At 38.1% G+C, this 24,822-nt stretch overlaps 1 protein-coding gene across 14 annotated transcripts in view; it reads right to left on the bottom strand.

The window, feature by feature from the left end:
- Nucleotides 1-24,822, bottom strand: part of SETX (senataxin) — an 81,120-nt gene that overhangs the window by 51,283 nt on the left and 5,015 nt on the right. For 13 of the 14 annotated variants that reach the window (XR_012008423.1, XR_012008425.1, XR_012008424.1 and 10 more), the window contains 8 exons: nt 23,148-23,331; nt 21,926-22,136; nt 19,291-19,400; nt 9,935-10,154; nt 9,036-9,155; nt 6,798-6,969; nt 6,576-6,663; nt 1,875-6,095 (listed from right to left, as the gene is read on the bottom strand). Coding sequence is in view for 11 of the 14 variants with exons in the window: in XM_072778446.1 (XP_072634547.1) it covers nt 1,875-6,095; nt 6,576-6,663; nt 6,798-6,969; nt 9,036-9,155; nt 9,935-10,154; nt 19,291-19,400; nt 21,926-22,136; nt 23,148-23,331 (5,326 nt within the window). In the remaining 3 variants the exon portion in view is untranslated. Of the gene's footprint in view, nt 1-1,874; nt 6,096-6,575; nt 6,664-6,797; nt 6,970-9,035; nt 9,156-9,934; nt 10,155-19,290; nt 19,401-21,925; nt 22,137-23,147; nt 23,361-24,822 lie in introns of all 14 variants that reach the window. The other variant, XM_072778449.1, reaches the window with a different exon arrangement.

The following is a 24,822-nucleotide window of genomic DNA, read 5'->3' on the forward strand; positions in this document are numbered from 1 at the left end:
AAAATACATCTGTCCCAAATATCAGGGCTGTGAATGGCTTCTCAGTGAGTTAGTGCTTTCCAGCAACAATAAAAATTACTAAGCTTCATGAATGAATAAAACTTATTTTTCCCAACTTATTTAACTACATATGCTGTTTACTGAGCCAAGAAATTTCCTATGGAAAGAAAATAATTCTAAGTCAGTATTTCACTTTGTTGGAGATATTTTATGGAGATTTTTTTTTCTTAAAGATTTTATTTATTTATTCATGATAGACAGAGAGAGAGAGGCAGAGACACAGGCAGAGGGAGAAGCAGGCTCCATGCCGGGAGCCCGACGTGGGACTCGATCCCGGGAACCCAGGATCGCACCCTGGGCCAAAGGCAGGCACTACACCGCTGAGCCACCCAGGGATCCCCTATTTTATGGAGATATTAAAGATCCTTTGTTGAATAGTTTCTAATGCTTTTGAAATGCTACTAAAGTAAGTCTTTTTAAAACAATGGCTAAAATTAGGGGCATAAATTGAATATAGAAGTCCCATTTTAAGGATGTTTTGATTCAAATTTTATAACAAATATTCACGACTTCTTTGATGACCTTATGTAGTATACTTGCCCCTTCCTGCAATACATTTCCTTTTCTTTCCTTCAACACACTAAGCTTGACCTCACCTTAGTGTCTGCATTCACTCTGCCTGGAATATGCTTCCCATGGTTGATTCCTTCTATTTACTCTGGTCTCAGTGTAAATACTACTCCTTGCAGAGGCTGTCAGACATTCCTGTCAGCAGTGCCCTGTCCTTTTTGTGCTGGATCACACAAGAGCCCTTCTCCTGATCTGGAACGATCACATCCAGAAGGCAGAGGCCTTGTCTGCCACATTTACCACTTTACTCCCCAGGCCTGTAATAAAACTTGGCACCTATCAGGCACTCGAATATCTTGCAGGTAAATGAATACATAAATATTTACCTCAGTGTTCTTGGTTTTTAAGAATCTCAGGTTGTTACACACTCAGGTTATTTTTTTAAAATAACTTGAAAAAGTAAAAATCTAACTTCTGATCCCTAGCCAACTTTGAGAATAGCAAAGCCATCTTTCAAAACGCAGTTGGACACTTACGCTGAAGATTTATTAGCTGCTTTTCTGAGGTTCAAATTTAACTGGGAATCTTGCATTTTATGTGGGGCGATCCCAGTCAGGAGGAGTAACGAAGACAGAAGTAGTAGAATGGGATACAATGAAGTAGGGGAGGCAGTTAAAGGGAGAGAGCAACTGCTAAGATGAGTAAGCAGCTGGGAAGACAGATACATAAAGGGAAATTTAGGATTTACTGCTTTGTGTTATTCAGGGCCACCTCCTCAAGAAAACTTCAGTAAAGGTCTCTGTTACTTTAAAAATAAATGCAGGGACGCCTGGGTGGCTCAGTGGTTAAAGCGTCTGCCTTTGGCTCAGGGCGTGATCCCGGGATCAAGTCCCACATTGGACTCCTTGCATGGATCCTGCTTCTCCTCCCTCTGTGTCTCTGCCTCTCTCATGAATAAATAAAATCTTTAAAAAAAAAATGCAAAAGAAAGACTATCTCCTTTGAGAAGTCTTCCCTTCCCTCTGTATCAGAAAACACTTACTCCCATGCTACTTCTGGACTTGGTTCATTAGCACTCTGAATTGTGCCTAGAAGCTCCAGAAGGGCAGAGGTTAAGAGTGCTTCTCTGCATCATCGGCATCTAGGACGACATCTGGCAAAAATGCCCATTCAACATGTAATCTAAGAGCTACATCTAAATCAAAACGAGGGCAGTTATTTTAACAATACTCTACTTACTATTGAAATTAAAAAAAGGAAGGAACTTCAAAGTCTGGGCAGGTGTACAATTAACATATACTTACGGTTTCAAAAGTATTCAATATCATCAAAGGGAAGAAAACATTAAAATAATCTCCACAATCTTGAAATCTGACAGGCACAGGTCTTGAGATGGACTGACAAAGGCTTGCTGGGGGCCCGCACTGATCAAAGTTGACGAACATTTCGTACTTCCATTTTAAGATCTCTTTGACAAAGGTGTCAGAAATGGACTGTGATGACAAGAGAATGTTTACTGGAGAGGAAGCTGAGAAAGATTTGTTTTCACCAAATGTCAGTTTGTAACCTTGCCTGTTGGAATTATTTGGAGTCTGAGGATGAAGAACATTGCACAGACTCTTCACTTCACCCACTGCCTTTGGAGACAATAGAGAGACAGGCTGTGGGGCTTTCAAAATAGCCTGTCCCCCATTTGACTTATTTTTTAGAGCTGGTGGAAGCCCCGAGGAACTCTCCAAAGACTTGGAAAGACCAGCAATTCGTGACGTGCTGCTGGAGCTAAAAATCTTAGCAGTGGAAGGTCTCGAAGGCTTAGATGCAGAAAGAGGCAAGGCAGGTTTACGAAATACATCTTCATCTGCTGCTTTAGCTTCACAGTGTTTTGAGCAGTATTCACCCTGGTTTTCCGGGGTTTCAACACAATCTTTGTACTTACATTTTGTGCTACTCCACGATGCCAACTGAGGCTGACCTACAGAATCTTCTTCCACCTGAGCTGTATCTCTTCTATGAACTATTTCAATGAGTTTCTCATTACCATTCTCCATCTGTGAACATAAATCCATATCTTCAGGATGGTGCTGGGTTAGAAATATATTCTCATCTTCTGTATCACTGTTGTATTCAGGCTCTCCCTCTTTCAAAGTTGCCAACTCTAAATGATGTATTGTTGGGTCACCTCCAGCTAAGGGGTCTGCTGATGGAGAGACAATGACTTCATTTGTTGGTATTCTTCCATTTAACACAACAGAGGCACACTGGTTCAAAAGACAAGTATCATCAGTCACTCGAGAGGCACATTTTGTTTTTATGGGTTCTGGTTCCGAAGACACACATTTTATTAATTGTTTCCCAGTGTTGTTAGCAACCACCTCAGTTCCTCCTTTAGAACTATAATCTGAGCTATCGGATTCTGGGACAAGTATGTCAGAATTCTGTGCTGGACGAGGACCTGCTCTTGTAGTCTCTTTACTTTCATAATCCAAAAGTCCTTTTTTATTTTGTTGTGATTTGGGTCTCATCTGCCTTCGAAACTGAAGATCCTGACTGGTCAGCAGTTTCTTATTGTTTCTGACAGAGAGAGTCTGAGGAGAAATTAACTTTGTCTTTTTTCTAGTATCAACCACTCCAACAGTTTTGCCGTGGTCACGTAATTGAACTAAATAATCTAGAGATCGCTGGGACAACTCAAATGCCCTACGAGGAGCCTTTTTCAGGCCAAGTTTCTCAACTGTCGAAGTTGGTTCAGGGCACTGGCGAAATTTCTTCGGTGGAACTACAGCAGGAGTTGTTCTACAACTTATGTAATTAGAATTTTTACTCTGTCCTTTTTTGGTATCTGAATGTGTCTTCTTGGGAGTTTTAGAAAGTGGGACTCTCCTAATGGGTTTGGAATAAGTACGAAGCTTTGGAGAAGACTTCTTTAGTGAAACTGTAGTGTTTTTGTCTCTACGAGCACTTGAACTGGGACTTGCCATCCTCAGGTCCCTATTTTTTAAATCATTTTCAGTCAGACCTCTCCCATTAAGAATATCAGGCTGGTCCTCATTTCTCTCAGATGATGAAGGCCGTACAGGATCTTCAGCCACAGGTTTCTCAAATCGTTTTCTCTTACGTTTTTTTACTTCAATTTTACAAAATTCCCCAACAGAACTACTCTGTGGTTCTGTATGTTTTTCAATGCCCTCTGCTACTTTCTTAATAACCTCTTCAGATACATAATCTGTCTCATAACCCCAATCATTCATGAGATCAGCTATGTCAGTCGAACGTGAATTTTTTTCACCCTCTTGAACTGAATTCTTGTCGGGTTCCTGATCTTGCCAAACTGAAAACACTTCACATGGACTTTCAAACTCAAAAAACTGAGAATCTGATTCCTCAAACTGCAGAAGGGTCTCCTCTTCCTTCATTAGCTTCTTTTCCACATTCGTACTAGCTATTGAAGTATGCTGCTTCAGATATTCTTTCTTGATGCCTATTTTATCTTGTTTTATAGGTTTCTCAAAACCCAGAATTCCTTCTTCTTCTTCTTCTTCATCATCATCATCATCATCAGAATCTGAAATAATGATAACCTGGCCCCAACAGGCTTCCCCAGTATTATTCTGGTTGGCCAGGAAACATCTGTCTTTTACTTTTCTTCGTAGCTGGGAGGAGCTTTTTTGAGTTGAATCTGATGGGAACTTAATAACGCTGGCTTGAGCTATTAAAGATAACTTGTGGAGGTCTCTGTCTATCTGAGAATCTGTTAAGGTGTCAGACTGAGGACTGAGGCCAGGAATGCGTTCTCTCAAGTGAGAAGATACCGGACTGGTACTCTTGCTAATTTCCTTATCTCTTGACTCAAGAACAGTCACAGTCACAGGATCTTTGAAGGGAGAAGTTTTCTTCACAAAAGTATTGGTCATTTCTGTAAATGAGACCAAATCTTTATCATCAGTATGACATTCCTGTATTTGATAGCTGTTTTCATGGTAAGAGAAGATATCAAACTCTTCACTCTTTAACTGTTTCTTTTTCAGCAATAGACTCTTATGAGATTTTTGTTCCCCATTTTTATCATCTAGAATGCCATTAGGGTCTAAAGAGAGACTGTGCATGAAGCTATCCCCTTTCTGATCGCCTGACTCTTTCCTTGAATAGAAATTGTCAACATTAGATACAGTCAGGTTTTCCTCTAAATTACCAATATTATCGATAAAAGTACTTTTCCTGTGTTGCTTCTTTATTACGTGTGATAACTTAGCACAGATTTCATCTTTCTGTGACTTAATTTTTGTTTTTGAGGTTTTGCCAAGAACATCATCCTTGAAAGAGAAATCCTCATTTGATGTGGACATCTTCTCTAGAGAATCGGTGCTGGAATCGGTCAACAAATGTGTTATTATTCCTCTGTCACATGCCCTTTCTGGACCATTTCTTGAAGTAAAATTCTGCAGTACACTTCTTGAAGTACAATTCTCTTTCACAGACTTCGGCTTCTCTGTACTTATTTTAACTTGATCTTGAGCTCTTTCAGTGAAAAGGCTTTTACTACTCTGCTTTATGCATGACTCGGCTGAGAGATCTTCTAGCTTCAAATCTTTTATGTAATTTTGTTCATTATCCTCTTCTACGGTGTTACTTGCTTTAATCAGTATGTTCTCTTGCATTTGATACATCTCAGCTTTAATTGATTCTTTAGGAAATGTTGGACTGGAGTTTTCCAGACAGAAAAGGTCTTTTTTAGACTTCCTCTCTATTTGTTCACTTTCTTCTTTATTGTAAGATACAGGAGAGCTTTTACATGTAGGACTCAGATCCACAAAATTGCTACATTGAGGTACTTTGACTTTAATGTTTTTAATAATTTGCTTTAAACAAGCTTGTAATTCATGGGTCTCCTGAGTAGTCAACTGCCAACCTAGAGATAAATTTCCACGCAGAAATAAGTTGAGCTTATCCCAGAATCGCTTACATAGAGTTTGCTGCCCAAGCTGATAACCTTCTTTAAGGAGACTTCTAATCAGCTGCACACAAGCCAGCTGTACAGAATTTGACGGCATTGAATGCAAAGACAGAGATGAGATCATTGCTGTTCCCTTGGAGCAATTTCCAGATGATTTCTCAGAATTCCTTGTGAATGCCGTAGTAGGAAGCTTGGCACATTTTACAACAGCTTCTACCCACTGCTGGGAACTAATCCACAGCAAATGCAAACATTTTTTATTTCTATGCAGCTCAATCACAGACACCAAAATCAGAAGAAAAAATTCAGTAACTTTGTCACATATGGCATCTGTTTGGTTGAGGACATCTTTGACTTCGGAGTGCAGATGATGAATAACCTCTACTATGTAAGCCATACCCAAATCCTTAAGATCCATTAGGGACTGAACAAAAGGGATGAACCACAGAAATGTGCTGTTATGAACACGCATGTCTTGACCAATATCTGATTGAAGCACACTGGCTAATGTTTCCATCTCTTCATACATGTTAGGACAATAATCTGGGCAAATGGCTGATCTCCACCCTGAATCCTAAAATCAAAGAAATACTGACGTCAGATAAGCAAGCAGCATTCATGATGGGTTTAACACATGGCTGTAAACAAGAAAATACACAGCCCAGTTTTCCTATTTTGGTTCACATTTATACACATACTTCCAAGAAATGGACAACACAGTTCAATGTCAAGGTCAAGGGTTCATGAGTACACCTCTATGTACTCTGGTCTTCCTTCCATTTGCTGGTTTTGACTCTAGTCATGTTACTTATCTCCTCCATCCTGCAACCTTTCCACCCTTCCTAACTGCCCTTAATCTTCCAGAGCGTGCACCCTGTACCGAGAGTCCATTTTCCCCATGCACAATACATCTGTTCAATCAGAAAGCCACTATGCAGCAATGGATTCAGTACAACGATGTTATCATAACATCAGTAATTTAACTATCTATAACATCAATTACACAATAATAAAGGCAATACAGGGTCATCTGAATTCTCAAAATGTTTTATACCTTTTTGGTCTTTTCAGGATTATAGTTGTATACAATCTGGCTGCAAGTCACCATATCATCCGAATATGACTCCGGCTCTAACTTGGTCCTTAAAGAGTAAGAATAAATAGAAATTACTGAAATGAAGAAGAAAAGCAAAAAAAACCCTATTGTTAAGTCAGTTACAACAGATTTCCTCATTGGGATTATTCTTTAAAATCCTGATGCATTAACTGAACTAACCTTACAGAGCTGTTCCGTATATTTTGGATCTCTCTATTGTAGCTTACATTGTTGATAATGGTCTGAAATGCCTCAATAGGATCAATACGTTGACCCCAGACCTTAGATCCAAGGCGATCCAGAATCACCATGAAACAGTGTAACGCTGGCCAGAAAGGATCCACACTATCATCTGAAATACAATGAAATAATTACTGGATTACACAAAGTGATTAGAAAAAGATATTAAAACATACTGAGAATGAAGCATTCTTTATCTGGGTAGCAATAAAACTGAAAGCAAAGCAGCAAGTACTTTAAAGTGCTGCCAACCACAGGTTTTAAAAACCTGGTAAGCTTCACAGCTTTTTTTGCATTTTTTTCATTCGATACTATACAACTCTAAGAAATGTTTTAATGGGGAACAAATTGAGATACTGTAGGTAAACTCACTTCCCCTACCCTCTTTGTTATACCTGAAACAATCCTTCCTACTGAATAAAAGCCCATGATACCAGAAATTCTGGTTTAGCATGATCTGAATGATGTATCCCATTTGGCTGCTGTAAAGGACTGAAGCCCTTAGCTAATATTAGGCTAGGCAGATACACACACATTTCATCCATCTATATCTCAACTTGGCTTTGCTATGTACTTTTCATCCAATTGGTCAGAATTTCCATTACTCCCCTCCAGTCCTTTCCCTCTTCTCTATCAGGTATGCAGTAGTAAAATACTGCCCTACTCAAAGGCCTTCAATTGTTCCTTAATGTCTTCCAAGAAAATTCAAAGTCCTCAGTCATCCACTTAGAGAACATCCTATTCTACTATTTCTTTCCAGCTTTATTCTTCATACTCTCATCATAGCACTCTATGTTATAGCAAAAATAGCTGGCTTTTTCCCAAGTCAGAACCAGAATGTCTTCACTATTAGCCAACACCTCTCAGAATCCTATCCATCCTTCAAGCCCAGCTCATATGCTCCTACTACATCAAACGTTCCCTGGTCACTCTTCTCTAGCACTCTTCTGACACAGGTGCTCTCACTCAGTTCCTGATGATAGGTTATCCGGTCATTGCAGAATTTTCTACTTTATTTCCTTCAAGGGTCTTAAACTCTATCTTTACCATAGGCATTTGTGTAGACTTTCTCATACACTCTCTTATTCTCTGCTACAACCGACACAGTATCTTAGGCCTAGTAAGCTCTCAAGTAAGGAACAAAGTCATCAGTTAGGTGAAGACCGTTATGAAAGGCTTCTTAAAAAGAGAGAACTTTCATCTTGAGGAATGTTAGGGGAGCTGGATTAAAGGAAAAGACAGTATTGTAGGGGCAAGCCAAAAAGAAACGAACTATTAATGTAGTAAATGCTGGACAACGAATTACTAATAACTTCAAGAATAATCTAGCAAGAAAATAAATGCAATCAAAAAGATTATTAACATTTACACAGTTCTTTTAGAATCTTGCACAGATGAGTTTATATCTACGCTGGAGTTGTCTAAAGAGAAGTGAATGTGGGGGAGAAATATTATGTTTACACAGGATGTGGCATCCTTGACCTTTGTTCATTTCATCAAGATTAGAAATATTCAGTACAGATCCTCCCTGATCAGCTTGATACAACCATGAGCACAAGAAAGTTAAGGTATGATAATAAACATTACAAGTTTTACACCCTATTTTCTAGACTATCTAAATAGCACTGTCCAAGAGTGCTTCCTGCGCTGATGGAAATATTCTTTATCCACACTGGTCAATACAGTAGCCACCAGGTACATGTGGCTACTGAGCACTCAAAGTATAGCTCGTGGGACTGCAAAACTGAATTCTGTATTTAACTTAAAATTAACTTAAGTTTAAATAGCCACAGTTGGCTAATAGTCACCATGCTGGACAGTGGAACCCTAGAGAACCAAAGTGAAATGAAGAAAAAGGAAGACACTGGAACAGGGGAGGCTTTCTCTACAATTTTGACTACCATGTCATTAGAAATTTATCTGCTAGTCTTGATTCTACCACTAACTGGCCATTTCAACATGAAACAGTTTAAGTTAACTTCCCTGGGCTTGTCTCCTCCTTTACGAAGGTAAGGTATTGAAATTAAACTCTAAAGGTCCCTTCCAATTTAAAAATCTGAATCTGTGACTTAACCAAACAAATGTTCATACTTTTCTCCACATTGTACTCCCAAATTCTTAAAATGACACTAGCATTTTACAGTATTCAAGAAGTAGTTAGCAAATAAAAGTTATTACCATCTGCTTGCCTCTCCATGGTGTGAAGTATTGATTGCATAAAATCATTCTGTTTGTCTGAGCCCAGCAACAGTGAGTCCATGGCCTGCTCCTCCAGAATGGTCAGCAACATGCAAATACCTGTAAGATCATTTACAGTTTTCTTTCTTTTTTTCATTTACAGTTTTCTTAACTTGATTAAATAACACTGCTTTCATGATTTCTCTGGTTCAGTTGGCAAAAGAGTAACACAAGGCGGTAAAATGAAGCAAACCAGTATCCAACTCCTCAAACATTTAAGTCTTAGATATTCATACACAACTGCTCCCAAGTAACAGGACTTTAAACTGATTTGAAAATCAAGAGAGAAAATGGTACAAACTTCGTTAGAAAACAATTTCTAAGGTGACTGCCACAAAATTTCTATATCCTCAAATCTAAGATGCCTTTAATTTTAAGATCACCATATTTTGAGTACCAATCACTGCCAAAGGCCCATGACTATAAGACTCAGAAGCAGCAAAGTAGGGTAGAACATTGTTGAATCAGTATAGAACTTGTTGAAAACCAAGCTAATACTTCTTTCAACCAACCAAGGAGATACTTTATAGATGGGAAAATCTCTTTAAAATATATCAAGCCCCTAAAATAAACTGCTATACTAAGATTTTGTTATATGTAATATTGCTTTACATAGGAGATTTGCCATACCCAAACATGCACCTCTTATGAAGATGGCTTCTAGGATAAATAATGTTTAAAAACAATAATGTGTAATGGCTAAGTCAATTTAACAACAGAACACGAATTGGGAACTATGAAATCCTTGATCAGATCACAAAGAAATTACATCCTTTGCGGAATACTCATTAAGAATTATGGAAAAATGCTAGATATATTTGTGGAGGAACAATACTTACCTAACCAATAGTTTTTGTAGTTGGTGGTATCATACATGTGTGAGGGCAGAAGAATCAGTTTACCCTTCTCAAGGACAGAAGAAGTATAAATGTCTGGACTTTCCAAAAGCCCCAACTCGATGACTTTAAAAAGGCAAGTCAAAACCTCCTGCAAGTCATAATAATCATCTCTGTCCACTTTTCCCAAATTTCTGGCAGTGAGGATAGCCCAACGCCGAACCTAAAGGCATAACATGTTCACTACTTCATTCAGCAAACAATGGTCTACAAGCAGTAAGAACCTAATTAAAAAAACAGGATTCTCTATAGACTTTAAAAGACCTGCGATACTAATAATGCAATGGTTGGGCCCTATTTTATCCAGATTTGAACTAACCCTAAAAATACATTTAGGAGATAAGTCACTTCCATTAATTTAAACATTGATTAGATGTATATTAAGGAATTATTTTAGGTATGATGGTGATACTTAGTATTTTATGGATGAAATGCTCTAATGTCTAAGATTTGCTCTAAGTAATTCAAAGAGGAACAGAATACTGACCATGTATTCCTAATTCCTAAAACTCAGTGATGGGATGTATGGGGTTTCATTATACCATTCTCCTCTTGTAGGTTTATAATTTTCCATAATAGAAAGTTAAAAGGGGGAGAGGAAATGGAGCCTCAAAAGAAATCAAGTCATTTCTAAATGTCAATATAACACAGGGAAGTGATATTAAATTTCTCATGGGCTAAAGGCTCCTGTGTGGTATAGTCGGTTAAGTGCCCGACTCTTGGTTTCGGTTCAGGTCATGATCTCAGGATCATGAGATGGAGCCCCGAGTTGGGCTCCAAGCTCAGCATGGAGCCTGCTTAAGATTCTCTCTTCCTGGGATCCCTGGGTGGCGCAGCAGTTTGGCGCCTGCCTTTGGCCCAGGGCGCGATCCTGGAGACCCGGGATCGAATCCCACGTCGGGCTCCCAGTGCATGGAGCCTGCTTCTCCCTCTGCCTGTGTCTCTGCCTCTCTCTCTCTCTCTCTCTGTGACTATCATAAAAAAAAAAAAAAAAAAAAAAGATTCTCTCTTCCTGGGATGCCTGGGTGGCTCAGTGGTTGAGCATCTGCCTTTGGCTCAGGGCATGGTCCTGCAGTCCCGGGATTGAGTCCCACATCGGGCTTCCTGCATGGAGCCTGCTTCTCCCTCTGCCTGTGTCTCTGTCTCTGTGTCTCTCATGAATATATAAATAAAAATTAAAAAAAAAAAAAAAAGATTCTCTCTTCCTGGGCAGCCTGAGTGGCTCAGAGGTTTAGTGCCGCCTTGAGCCCAGGGCCTGATCCTGGAGATCCAAGATCAAGTCCCATGTCGGGCTTCCTGCATGGAGCCTGCTTCTCCCTCTGCCTGTGACTCTGCCTCTCTCTCTCTGTCTCTCATGAATAAATAAAATCTTAAAAAAAAATCTCTATTCCTCTCCCTCTGCTCCCTCCAGCCCCATGCGTGTGCATGCATACTCTCTCGATAGTAATTAATCTTATAAAACCTTCTTGTGGGCTATGGATTAAATTTAGTTATCATAACCTATCTTTTAAAACTAAATAAAGAAAACAAAAAATAAATTAATCAAATAAAGAAAATACAGATAAATTTCAGCATGCATCCTGCATGGAGAATTATTCTAGGAAATGTTTGCATTACATATGCATATTTACATGCATACCCAAAGAAAAACATTTTTTATTATAGATTACAGTCAAAAAAGTTTGAAAAACATAGAGCTAATAGATATGATCGTAAGTAATGAATTTTAAGCTTTTGGAAAAATACAAAGGAATTCATGAGTCTACACTGTAATAAATAGGTAAATAAATGAAAAAAAGGCAAAAAGCTCTTGATTATAGTAAAATCAATGTCAAGTGCTAACTGGCAAAGGGGTAGAGTGCTGGGACTGGAAAATTATTTTACAATCTTAGAAAAACTGGTTCAGGCAAAAGCATAAATTTAGTAACACTAAATTTAGGAGAAAACTATGATGAGGAGGACAGTTCTGTGATCTCCAGTATCTAAGAAAAAGAGATTACACAGTGAAGAAACATGACAACATCTTGACTAGCTGATCAAAATTAACGTAACCACAATGGGCAAATGATACGGCATGCACCTATATAGGACAACTCTGAGAAGGACCTAGTATCACTTTTATGGAATATCCCAATTGGGAATGCATAACCTGACTCTAAAGACAAGGAAATATTAGTCAACCCCAAAATGAGGAGCATTCTATTTTTTAAAAGGGGTGGGGGCAGGGATGACTATGCTCTTTAGAAATGTCATCAAAGACAAAGGCTGAAGAAACGGTCCAGTATAAAAGCTGATCCTGGACTGGACACCAGAGCTACGAAGAATGCTAGGGCACAAAGTACAAATGAAGATGGACATTACTAGATCAGTGTTCAATTCCCTGAAGCTTGTAACAACACTGTAGTTACAGAAAGAAAAGCGCCTCTTCTTCAGATATACACAGCATGTATTTAGGGGTAAAGCACACTGATGGATGCAAGCAACTTTCAAATGGTTCAGGAAAGGGATGCTCTCCTGCGAGAGCCTGCTTTTCCCTCTGCTTATGTCTCTGCCTCTCTCTGTGTCTCTCATGAATAAATCTTTAAAAAAAACACAAATGGTTCAGGAAAAAAAGCTGTATAACTTGAAAGCAAATGATAAACTGAATGGAGTGAAACACTAACAATTAGTGATTATGGCCTAAGATTAAACATAATATTTTCTACTGTTTTTATTTTCTGACCATTTTCTCAAAGTGTGAGGGTATTTCCAAACAGTTACAAAACCAAAGCTAGTAGTTCTGGAGTTCAGCTGCCCATCTATACACCCAGACCACCACACACAAGCCTGTGTGACTAGACAAGTCTGATTTGGTTTCCTCATCTATGAGATGTGGGCATGACCTGCCTTAGAGTTGCTCTAAGGTTTAAAATGAGCTGGCATCCAGAAACTATGCAATAGTGCATCCGAAATACAGTGGACCTAAATATTTACTGTCATGAAAAACCCATAACCAAACAAGCGGCATGTCATGGAATTCTTGGGATTGTCCAAATGACGTGAAAAGGCTTGACATTAACTCTGCACAGAGACTGCTGGTGGCAAAGCACCCCAGCTAGTTTGAAAGGTCTTTATTTCCCCTTCTCTCTTGTGCACTTGGTTCCAGATCCGACAGCTACCATTCTTCGGCACAGGGAAGATACAGTCTCCACTATCATTCTAGCTTTACTCTTGTACTGAGAAGCTAACTGTAGCTCACCTGTAGGCAATCTTTTCTCTGGCTCCTTTAAGACTTCCCTGTCTTCAGTGTCCTCAAGTATTACTATAGTGTGAGTTGGTGTGGGTTTTTCTTTTATCTTTCCACCTCAGGATCTCTGTGCAGGCTTATTAGTCTTTCACTGGCTTTGTAACACACCACTATCGCCTCTATATTGTTCCCAACAGAGTGAACTAGATTAGACCTTCCCACTGTATCCTGCCCTTTTCAGCTTTCCCCCCTCTACCCCTTTGTCCGTTGGCTAAGTAACCTATTCACCCTTCCAAATTCATGAATTCTCTCTTCAGCCACACTTAACTAGCCACTCAATCCAAGTGTTTAATTGGTTTCATTTTTACATATTTTAATTAATCCTTAAAAAATACTCCTGGATCTTTTGATAATGGGTTTTAAGTCTCTCTCCTATTGAAGCACTTGATATTCTGTATCTGCTCATTCTAATAAAGGAATTCTTTGGGTACACTTGCTTATTTTTATTACCACTCATGCACAGTAGTTTTGTTGTTTTAATTTTGGCACCATTAGTTGGGATATATCCGTGGGAAACTGGCAAGGACTCAGCTGATGATGTGTCTCTCTGGAAAGAGCTGCTAATGGTTTCTGCAAGTATCATGCAAACAGGAACTTCTCTTATGAAGAGAGGGCTTTGGTTAAAAATTTTCATGGAAGCCTTTTTTTCCCCACCCGGATTTCAGAGACAGGCATATTTCTGTCACCCGGAATTATTTTCCACTATCCTTTTGACTGAAGGTGTGGCTCATCAAAAGTCTGTTTTATGGTAGAGCCTCTAGCTCCCTATCCCAATGCCACACTATACATCTGTTAAACCCACACTTTTAGGTTTTACCAACTTTGGCTAATGCCTCTCTGGGTGGCTGTGGCTTCACTGTCCACCTCTATTCTGGGTTCCAGTTCCCTGTCCATTACACTCTTGCCTTCTTGGACAAGCATATAAAACCTGTCATATTTTATCTGGCATATATAAGGGTTCTGAAGGAGCAATATTTTTCAATTTACAGAGACAATAGACTGCCAGAAATTGAAGTCTTTTGCTGACATCTTTTTTGGATGAGGGTTAGGGAAGAAGACCTCAAAATTAAGACTATAATCTTTCATTTATGACACTTTCATCTTTGGTCTATGCATCATAGCCCACGTTTAAATTTTATTACTAATCCAACATGCATCCATAAACTCATCATCCAATACAAAACTAAGGCCCTATTTACCATAACACGCATCTAATTATATGGGGCCCATCCCCCTATCTTCCTGCCCCTTCCAACCTGAGGTAACCGTCATCTCGAATAACATGTTCCTCATCCTCCTTGCTTGTTTTCTGAAATAGTTATGGCATCTAGCTATATTCCTAAATAAATGTTTTATTTTTAACTTTATAAAAAGGGTTTCCTCCTATATGAAATCTTTAGAGACTTTATTTCCCTTAATATTATATTACCAGGATTCACCTATTGTTTCAAGTTGATGGTTTGTTTAGATTGCTACATGACATTCTGTGTTAAGGTATTTCAGTTTACTCATGGATCCTCCACCACCAGGCATCCCAGCTGTTTGAAAGTTTTGTGAATTCTGAGTAGTGTGCTATGAAATGTCTTATATATGCCTCCTGTTACAAATGTTCAAGAGTATCTCTCTCTTACATATACACTCAGTTATGAGACTACTGCATCGCAGGACATATGAATATTCAAATTTAGATGAAGCTAAACTACTCTCCAAAGTGGTTGCCCTGATTTACACTTCTACCAGCAATAACGAGGTCCTACAGATCCACATCCTAATACTAGTAGCATCAAACTCGCACATACCACAGAATATTCACTGTGGTTTTACTATTTCCTTGTTATTAATGTCAAATTTTCCTTCATATGTCTATTGGCCACAGGTGCTTTCTCTTCCAGGAAAATGCCTGTTCAGGTCTTCTTCCATTTTTCTTTCTGGGGTTTTGGTGTTATTTATAGCTTCTCCCAATTTTTAACTTGTCTTTTCACTTTAAGATGTCTTTGATAAAAGTTCTTAATTTTGATATAGTTACATTTATCAACCTTCCTTTCATTACCAATGATCTCGCCCTAAGATCTAAATGACATATATGTGTATTTTCTGCCAAGACTTTTGCCATTTTATTTTTGCCATTTAATCCATTTAGAGTTTTTAAATACATGATGATTTAAGTATATGATTCAAATATATGATTCTCGGGACGCCTGGGTAGCTCAGCAGTAAAGCATCTGCCTTTGGCTCAGGATGTGATCCCGGGTCTGGGATGGAGTCCCACATTGGACTCCCTACAAGGAGCCTCCTTCTCCCTCTGCCTCTCTGTCTCATGAATAAATAAACAAAAATCTTTTAAAAAAATGTTTATCTGTATGTCTGTGTGTGTGAATGTATATATATGATTCTCCCCATAGAGATATCTTTGTATATTTCCATTTCCACTCCTTTTTCCCATTGATCTTATGTATCATCTCTATCAAATACCAAAGATCTAAGTATCAGTGAATCTGAGTCTTTATTCTACTCCACTGGCCAAAGTGTCTGTCTGTACACTAATATCACACGGTCTCAATTACCATAGTTTCATAGTAAGTCTCCCTAGTCTTCAGAAACAACTTGGCAACTTTGGATCCTTCCTCTTCTATATACATGTTTTAGAACCATCTTAATATATTACATCAAGAACTCTGCTGTTAAAAAAAAAAAAAAAAAAAAAAAAAAAGAACTCTGCTGTAATTTATTTAAAACACTGAATCTATAGATCTGGAGCAAATGACCAGATCTTTGTTACTAAACCTTTTTTTTTTTTTTTTAAGATTTATTTACTTATGATAGACAGAGAGAGAGAGAGAGAGGCAGAGACACAGGAGGAGGGAGAAGCAGGCTCCATGCCAGGAGCCCGACCTGGGACTCGATTCCGGGACTCCAGGATTGCGCCCTGGGCCAAAGGCAGGCGCTAAACCACTGAGCCATCCAGGGATCCCCCTAAACCTTCTTATCCATGAACACAGGGTCTTTCTTATATAGGTTTCCTTTCATTTGTTAATTAAGTTCTGTGATTTTTCCTGTGGAAGTTTTATATCTGTTAGATTTATGCTTGGGTATTTAATATTTTTGTCAATCTATAATAAATGGAAACTTATCTTTGTTAATTTTTGGCTGACTGTGTAGAGAAAGACTACTGACTTCTATAAATACATCTTTTGGGGATCCCTGGGTGGCTCAGCAGTTTGGTATCAGCCTTTGGCCCAGGGTGTGATCCTGGAGTCCTGGGATCGAGTCCCATATCAGCCTCCCTGCATGGAGCCTGCTTCTCCCTCTGCCTGTGTCTGCCTCTCTCTCTTTCTGTGACTCTCATGAATAAATAAATAAAATCTTAAAAAAAAAAAATCTTTTATCTAGTTACCTTATTAAATAAACACCTATTTCTCAAAATTTGTAGATTCTTCAAGGTTTCCTATGTAAATGATCTTATTGTTGCAAATTATAGGATTTTATTTCTTCCTTTCAAATTCTAATGCCTCTTAATTTCATTTTCTTTTTTTTTTTTTTACTGCATCGACAAAAAGCCAACACTACAAAAAGTGATAGTGAACACCCTTGTCTACTTTTGATTTGATTTGATTTTTCATTTTAATTTTTTTACTTTTGATTTTAAAGGGAATGCTTCACGGGATGCCTGGGTGGCTCAGTGGTTGACTATCTCCCTTCGGCTCAGATTCTGATCCCGGGATCAAGTCCCATATTGGGCTCCCTCTAGGGAGCCTACTTCTCCCTCTGCCTGTGTCTCTTTTATTTTAAAAAATAAGAAATAAAAAAAAATAACAAAAAGAATGATTCACTAAAAGTTAAGTCAATTTGGATAATGTTTTCTTCAGGTATCTTAGAATTCCCTTCCGTTCCGATCTGATAAGCATTTTTAATCTGAATGGGCATTGAATTTTATCAAATGGTTTTTCTGTATCTAACATATGGATTTTTTAACTTGTTACTAAGGTGAAATTCTCTTTACAAATTTTCTAGTATTTTGTTTAGGATTTTTGTATCTACATTAATGACCATAATTTACCCTTAATGTGTTAGGTGTTTTGTTTTTATTATAAGTATCATAATGGCTTCATAGAAAAAATTTAAGAGTATTCTTTTTCTGGAGTACATACATAAAAGCAGGATAATCTATTATGAATAATCAGCTTATTAATTTGGAAGCTTTCTTCTTTTCCATAATTAAAGATATAAATTTTCCTGAAAGCACCTCTTCTGCTACATCCTATAATTTTTTTTACGTAGCATCTTCATTATGATTCAGTTCTAGATATTCTTAAGTCTTGATGATTTCTTTTTTAGTATGTGTTAATTTCAAAATGTGGAAACTCATTCATCTTTTCATTAACTTCTATATAAACTATGTTATGATCAGAGATCATGGCAGTCCTTGAAATGTGTTGAAACATTTATCTTGGGGATCCCTGGGTGGCTCAGCGGTTTGGTGCCTGCCTTGAGCTCAGGGCATGATCCTGGAGTCTGGGGATTAAGTCCCACATTGGGGTTCCTGCATGGAGCCTGCTTCTCCCTCTGCCTGTATCTCTGCCTCTCTCTTTCTCTGTGTGTGTGTGTCTCTATGAATAAATAAATAAAATCTTAAAAAAAAAGAAAAAAATTTATCATGGCTATGTGATCACTTTTGTCATGTTCAACGTATATTTGAAAAAATGGTTAGATGCCCAGCTCACATATATATCTATTAAGCTATGTTTGTAAACTAGTCTATATGCATATTCCCTTTCTTGCTGGGGTTTTTTTGTTTTTGTTTTTGTTTTGTCTACTGATTTCAATACTGAAAAAAAGGACGTGGAAATCTTTTATAATAACGAATCTACTATCCCTTCTTGTAGTTCTACCAATAACTGCGTCTTTTGAGGCTATTTTAATTAGCATATTACTTATTTAAAAATGCTATATGGCCTTGATGAACTAAATTTTGTTCCTATGTAGTAAGTAACCTTATCCATCCTTGTCTAAATGTCTGTTTTATTTGATATTACAATAGCTTTACTGCTTTGTTTAGGTATTTGCCTATTGTTTTCCCATCTCTTACATCAACCTTTTTGTACCCTATGTTTTAGGTGCGCTTTTCTTAGAAATAAAGATATGGATTTTCTTTTGTAATCCAGTCTTGTCTTTTAACTGACAACTTCAGCCTTCTTACATTAAATATTGTTATGTTTAAACCTGTTTATAGGTATGAACTATTTTTTTGCAATTTCTTTTAAAGCATTTTAAAAATAAATCCATCATTTGAAATAAGTCACTATCTAGCTTTTTTGCCCTAACCAGTTGAAAACCTAGCATGCATACTTTCGCGTCTTTCATCATCTTCTTGCCTGCCAACCCTATCACACTGATACTACCTAGTCCAAGTTATTGATCAATTCACTTTCCTTGATCTTAGTGGGTTTCTTTTTTAATTAATAAACTTTATCACAGTATTCTATCAATTTTATATATTCCCAACAACATCTGAATTCTTCTCTCTCAAGTACTTCATTCAGCACTCTAACACTAGCAGCTCAGAACTCCCAACCAATGGTCACTTAAGGGACACTGCAGAATCAGTCTCGAAGCCCGTGAGTGCAGGGCCCAGGTCCTGGGTGCTCAGCTGGACCTGCTTCTATACAGCTGTACAAGGCCAGACCCAGAGGGCTCCTGGCTATACTTTCTGCAACTTTCTTGCACAGGCAGGGGAGTCTCTCACCTTCATGTTGAGCACAGGCCTTGACTGAATTCCTATTAGCCTGACAAACTATATCCCCAGCTACCTACAGCCACCTAGGCCTACAGGTTTCCACCACTGGTCACTTTCTGTTTCTGCTCCATTGCTGGTCCACAGAAACATTTACCTTTTGAGAGCTATGATTATACACTTAACAGTTTAATATTTTAAACAAAATATACCCCAAACTCTCTATTATAGCGAGCTATGTGCAAAACCTATGTCCTTTCATTGCCTACCACTCATACTCACCATTTCATTGGGATGGACCAAAAACAGATAGATGCCTGGATGTTTGTCAAAAACCTGAAAGGAGCAATTAGCTTGTTCCATCCGACAAAGTGCTTCAACACACAGTTCACCTAAATAGAAAATATAAGACAGTAGATACAAGATATAAATATTATCAGCTTATCAAGAGTCCCTAAATCTGGGGACTCTTTTTTCCTTTGGTTGTTCTATAAATAAACTAGTTCTTTTTTTAAAAAAAACGAGGCATTAAAAATGCCCATTGCATAACAGTATTTACCTATCTGAAAGACTAAGCTAAGCGTAATTGATCACAGTGTGCTCCTATGAACTATTCTTTCCTGATATACACATTTTTTTTTACACTTGGCATAATTATATCCAAAGGGTATCTTTTTAGAAGTATGGTTATAAGTCTAGTCCATTAGTATTTTGCATTTTGATCCACATGGGCTTTATTTGGTATTAGCATGATAAAGTGAGCTTTTCCCCAAAATGGCTATTTTGTCCTACCCTCATTTATTGACTACTCCACTTTCTCCAATGCTTGGAAAAGCTACCATCATCAAACAAGCTTCCCAAATATGATTGGTTCATTTCTGGACTCAACACCATCTCACAAGTCTATCCAGGCTTGCACTGTTCTGTTTCTGTTGCTTTACGGAAATCTTCACACTAATCTTTGAGAAATGTCCTACATTTACCTTATCTTTAATTTCTCAAACTTCTATGAGCATTGTTAGTGATAGAAGACAGCTTTGGGGAACAGTGGTAATGATTGGAAAAGCATGAAGGAAGCACTTGGATCCTATTAATGGTTTGTTTGGGTGCTGGCTACATAGGTGTGTTTGTTTGGTGAAAAATGATCATTCCTGTATTTTTCTTGGATACAGTATCCATCAATAAATGCTTGGAAACGGACTTGTTAGAATTTTAGAACCTAATTATTTAGAACTTATTTAGAAACAATTGACGTACCTAACCAAGACTTTTAAGATCTTTTCAGTTTACTGAAAATACAAAGAACAAAGAAATTAACATCACAAGGAAGCAATCTGAAAAATCCAGAAAGTGCATTATCCTACAGGGTAACTATATGGTCTCAATAAGTCAAGGTTATGGCAAATAAAAGAAAAAAAGGAACGCCTGGGTGGCTCAGTGGTTGAGCGTCTGCCTTTGGCTCAAGGCGTGATCCTGGGGTCCAGGATCAAGTCCCACATCGGGCTCCTTGCAGGGAGCCTGCTTCTCCTTCTTCCTGTGTCTCTGCCTCTCTTATGAATAAATAAAATCAGGAAAGGAAAAGGAAAAGGAAAAGGAAAAGGAAAAGGAAAAAGGAAAAGGAAAAGGAAAGGAAAAAGAAAGAAAATGTGTACAAGTTGATGGTTTTGGATTTAAAGAGATATACAAAATATGAACCCATGTAATATATGGGTCCCTGATTGGTTTCTTATTTAGGCAAACCTGCCAAAAACCTCATTTTGCAACTATGAGGAACATCTGAATACGGACTACATACTAGATTACTTAAAGGTATTGCTATTTGTGGGGGGAAAAAGGATCACAAAAATGTCTTTACTTTTGTGAGATTCATGTTAAGAAATGCTAATATAAATGACCCAAATCTAGGCAGCTGTAATATGCCATACTGCAGTAATTAGTGGAAATTACTACAGACCTGTAGTTCTCAACCATGGATGGTTTTGCCTCTCTCCACTCCTGCCCCCTCAATGCTCAAGGGACACCTGGCAATATGTGGAGACAGTGTCTCCACAGTGTTGTCACAATCCAGGTAGGGGGGAAGAGCAGAGTGCTACTGGCACCTAGTAGAGAAGAGGCCAGCGATACCACTAACATCCTATGACAGACAGCACAGCCCCCACAACCAAGTGCCCAGTCCAAAATACCAATTAGTGCCAACGTTGAAAAACTCTGCTACAGGGATCCCTGGGTGGCGCAGCGGTTTGGCGCCTGCCTTTGGCCCAGGGCGCGATTCTGGAGACCCGGGATCGAATCCCACATCGGGCTCCCGGTGCTTGGAGCCTGCTTCTCCCTCTGCCTGTGTCTCTGCCTCTCTCTTTCTCTCCGTGTGACTATCATGAATAAATAAATTTAAAAAGAAAAAAAAAAAAAAAAAAAAAAGAAAAACTCTGCTACAGACAAATTACAAGAATGAAAATTAACTGAAGGATAAATAAATGTGTGATAAAATACGGCAAGATGTTAGCAACTATAGAATCTATGTGCTGAATATATGGCATTCACCATATCATTCACTTTTCTGTATGTTTGAAACTTCCATACTAAATATTGGGAAAAACTATTAAATATCCTAATTAATATCCTAAAACTTTAACAAGCAAATTTTCAATATAGATAAAACTTCTTACAATTCTTAAAATAAGACTAATAAAACGGGCTCCCTGGGTGGCTCAGCGGTTTAAGGCCTGCCTTCCGCCCAGGGCGTGATCCTAGAGTCTCGGGATCGAGTCCCACATTGGGCTCCCTGCATGAAGCCTGCTTCTCCTTCTGCCTGTGTCTCTGCCTCTCTCTCTGTGTGTGTCTCTCATGAATAAACAGGTGAAATATTAAAAAAAAAAAAAAAGACTAATAAAACTTGTTTAACACCCATGATACTCACTAACACGCTCATGTAAAAGCAGATAAGGATATTTCAGTATTTCAAGAAGAGGAACTCGAAGCTTATTTTCAAAGTCTTGGCCAGTAAAGTCAAACAGCTGTGCCTCTCCATTATTGTCTACTATATACAATTCATCATCGTCTCCAATTTCTGCCTTCATGGATTTTTCAAAGTGATTTATGAGACGTAAGGTTTCTAATTCCCATAAAACCTACAGAAAAAGAAAAATCAGTTGCATGTTTTATATCTTACTATCAACAAAATACTGGATGTCATGATCTTTTTAGAAACCTTTCTGAGTACAAAAATACAGTTTAAAGAAGCAGTAGATATCACATTAGATTTATCTGAAGAAACAGTCACTAAAACAAGGCCACTCTTATGATACATGACTACATGCAGCATGAGGTGTGTAAACACTGCTCTTGCAGAGTTTTGCTATAAGTATCTCAACATCCCTTATCAACTATTAAAAAGGGAATGATAGGGCACCTGGTGCCTCAACTGGTTAAGCATCGAACTCTTGATCACGGGTCTTAATCTCAGGGTCATGAGTTCAAGTCCTGCGATGAGCTCCACCATCCACTCCCCACAAAAAGGTAGGAGGGGATGAGAAGTTGGAGCTTCTCTGTCTTCACTTCCATGGACTAGCCACAGGTACCCACCTTAAAAATTAGCGTCAGCATAAAGATACTGGTTAGCTTTAGTAACTAGGAAACTGTAAATACAAAAAATTTCTCAATAGATTCATAATTAACCTCTCCTCCTACCTATATATCTGTACGTATCTCTACAGTCTGATTGTGTTTTTCATGTAATAAAACAAATATTCAAAGCCACATTTTTAAATTTGTTTCACTCTGGTCACTATGACCAGCAAATATACTTGCCCTTAGAAGTTTATACCATTTACCTGTTAAAAAATGAAAAGAGAAAAAAGAATCAACCAATAAAAAAACAACCCAAGCCATTTAGACACATGAATGCAACACTGTCAAATATACAGACTTAAAAACATAAACTAAAAAGACTCCATACATCAAGTCATAAAATTGCTTTATAGCACAATGACTAAAAGCGAGTGATCCTAAAATTCTGCTTTAGGTTTCAATTCAATTCCATCTGTCAATCTTGTTTCCTGAATGCTTCCAAAAGAGTTCACAGTTTTTTCTCTTCATCATTACCAAGCTCTGAAAAGTACTGTCCATCAAATGTAAATTACCTCATGCAAGAATGGCAGCTCATCCCTTGCTTTGTGGTATTCAGTCACACACTCTAAGCAGTAGCAGAGGTCTTCATCAGCTGTTTGAAACTCACTGGAGTAGATCTTGGATGCATACCGCTGCAGGAAGTCAACGGTGGAAATGCCACCTGGCGTACACCAACAACATGTGCTCATTCTGCACCTGCATCCAGAAAAGACAACATCTAAAGACTAAAAAAAAAAAAATAATACTTCAGGCCTCTTCTGTGTGACTGTCGTCTCCAACTAAGCATGTGACTCCACCATATCCAGAATGTTCTGCCAGCTTATCAATGACTGACTAAACTCAAATTTAAGCCCTTTTTAAAAAAACTTTACCTTTGACATGTAAAAAAAATATGAGGCAAAGCACTTAGTAAAAAACATCATGTAATACATAATTGTACTACAGATAAAGCTCAAAACTGGGAAGTATTGATGGAAAATTATAGAGACAGAGACTTATCAATGATTACGGTGTTCTAGTGATATACTGGAGTCAAGTCAAAAGTTCAGGGAACCTTTACATTCCTAGAAGACATGTTTTCCAGAAACCCGTGAAAAAGTAAAAACCTTTAAGTATTAATTCATACCAGTAACAAAAACTCAGGGAACTTTCTCTGGTTTAAAAAGTATGGATACAAGAATCTGCACATATGTGTATGAACTGCTGCCCATAACCCATTGTAAACTATAACAGCTACAAATGTTAATCATCTATTGCTACTAAGTTTGTTACTTAGAATTTTTGACTGTCTCCAATTTTTTGTTTGTATACCACCAGAGCCTCCACCAAACTCATGTGAAAGGGTTAAGATAAAGTAATTTTCCAAACCTTAGCAGTGTCAAAAAGAGCAAAGTAACAGGAAGGTACCAGGAAATGAGGAAATCCCAAGAACCAAATGTGTCAAAAGATTTGAGTAAAGATACACGAATGAGGCAGGTTTATGAGAACTACAGACAGCATGACAGAGTGGATTAGCAAACAGGATGGAAGGCAAAATCCAAAGATGAGCTGTAATAATGAGCTGTAATAAAAAAAGATGCAATCTTTTTATCCCTAAGTAAATGCATATAAAAGTAAATACAAAGCTCGCAATTAGTAAGCAGTGTATAATGGCTAAACAAAAATACAAGGTGAGCCTCGAAGTATCATAAAGTAATCAAAATACAAAAGGATGTGGGCATGTCAAAGGAACATAGAAGTCAACCTGAAAGAGCTCTGGATGACCAAAACTGAAACAATCTGATCAACAAAATCGAACAATGTAATTGTGGATTATACCCCACAGTATAGATACACATGAATCCATTCCAATATAAATGAATGAATAAATAAAGGTGGGAGAGTAACCTTCCTTACAGAAGAATTCCAAGTAATACATATAGATACTCTCTCTTCCAAGAGGTACATCTTGAGTGTGGGCTGGACTTGGTGACTCACTGTCAAAAAATGGAGTATGGAAAAGGGGGATACTGTAACATTACAGTGGAGACATCTGGCAAATACAAACTAATTAACCAAGTAATCAAGGCTCACAACCCCAGAGTTGATAACCTCTCACATAATGTACTGAGGAAGGAACTTCAACCTTGTGAGATGCTTCTCCAAAACCCGTATGTCCAGTCCATGCTCGAGGAAAACATCGGACAA

This window comes from Canis lupus, chromosome 16, assembly GCF_048164855.1.
Source record: "Canis lupus baileyi chromosome 16, mCanLup2.hap1, whole genome shotgun sequence".
Lineage (NCBI taxonomy): Eukaryota > Metazoa > Chordata > Mammalia > Carnivora > Canidae > Canis > Canis lupus.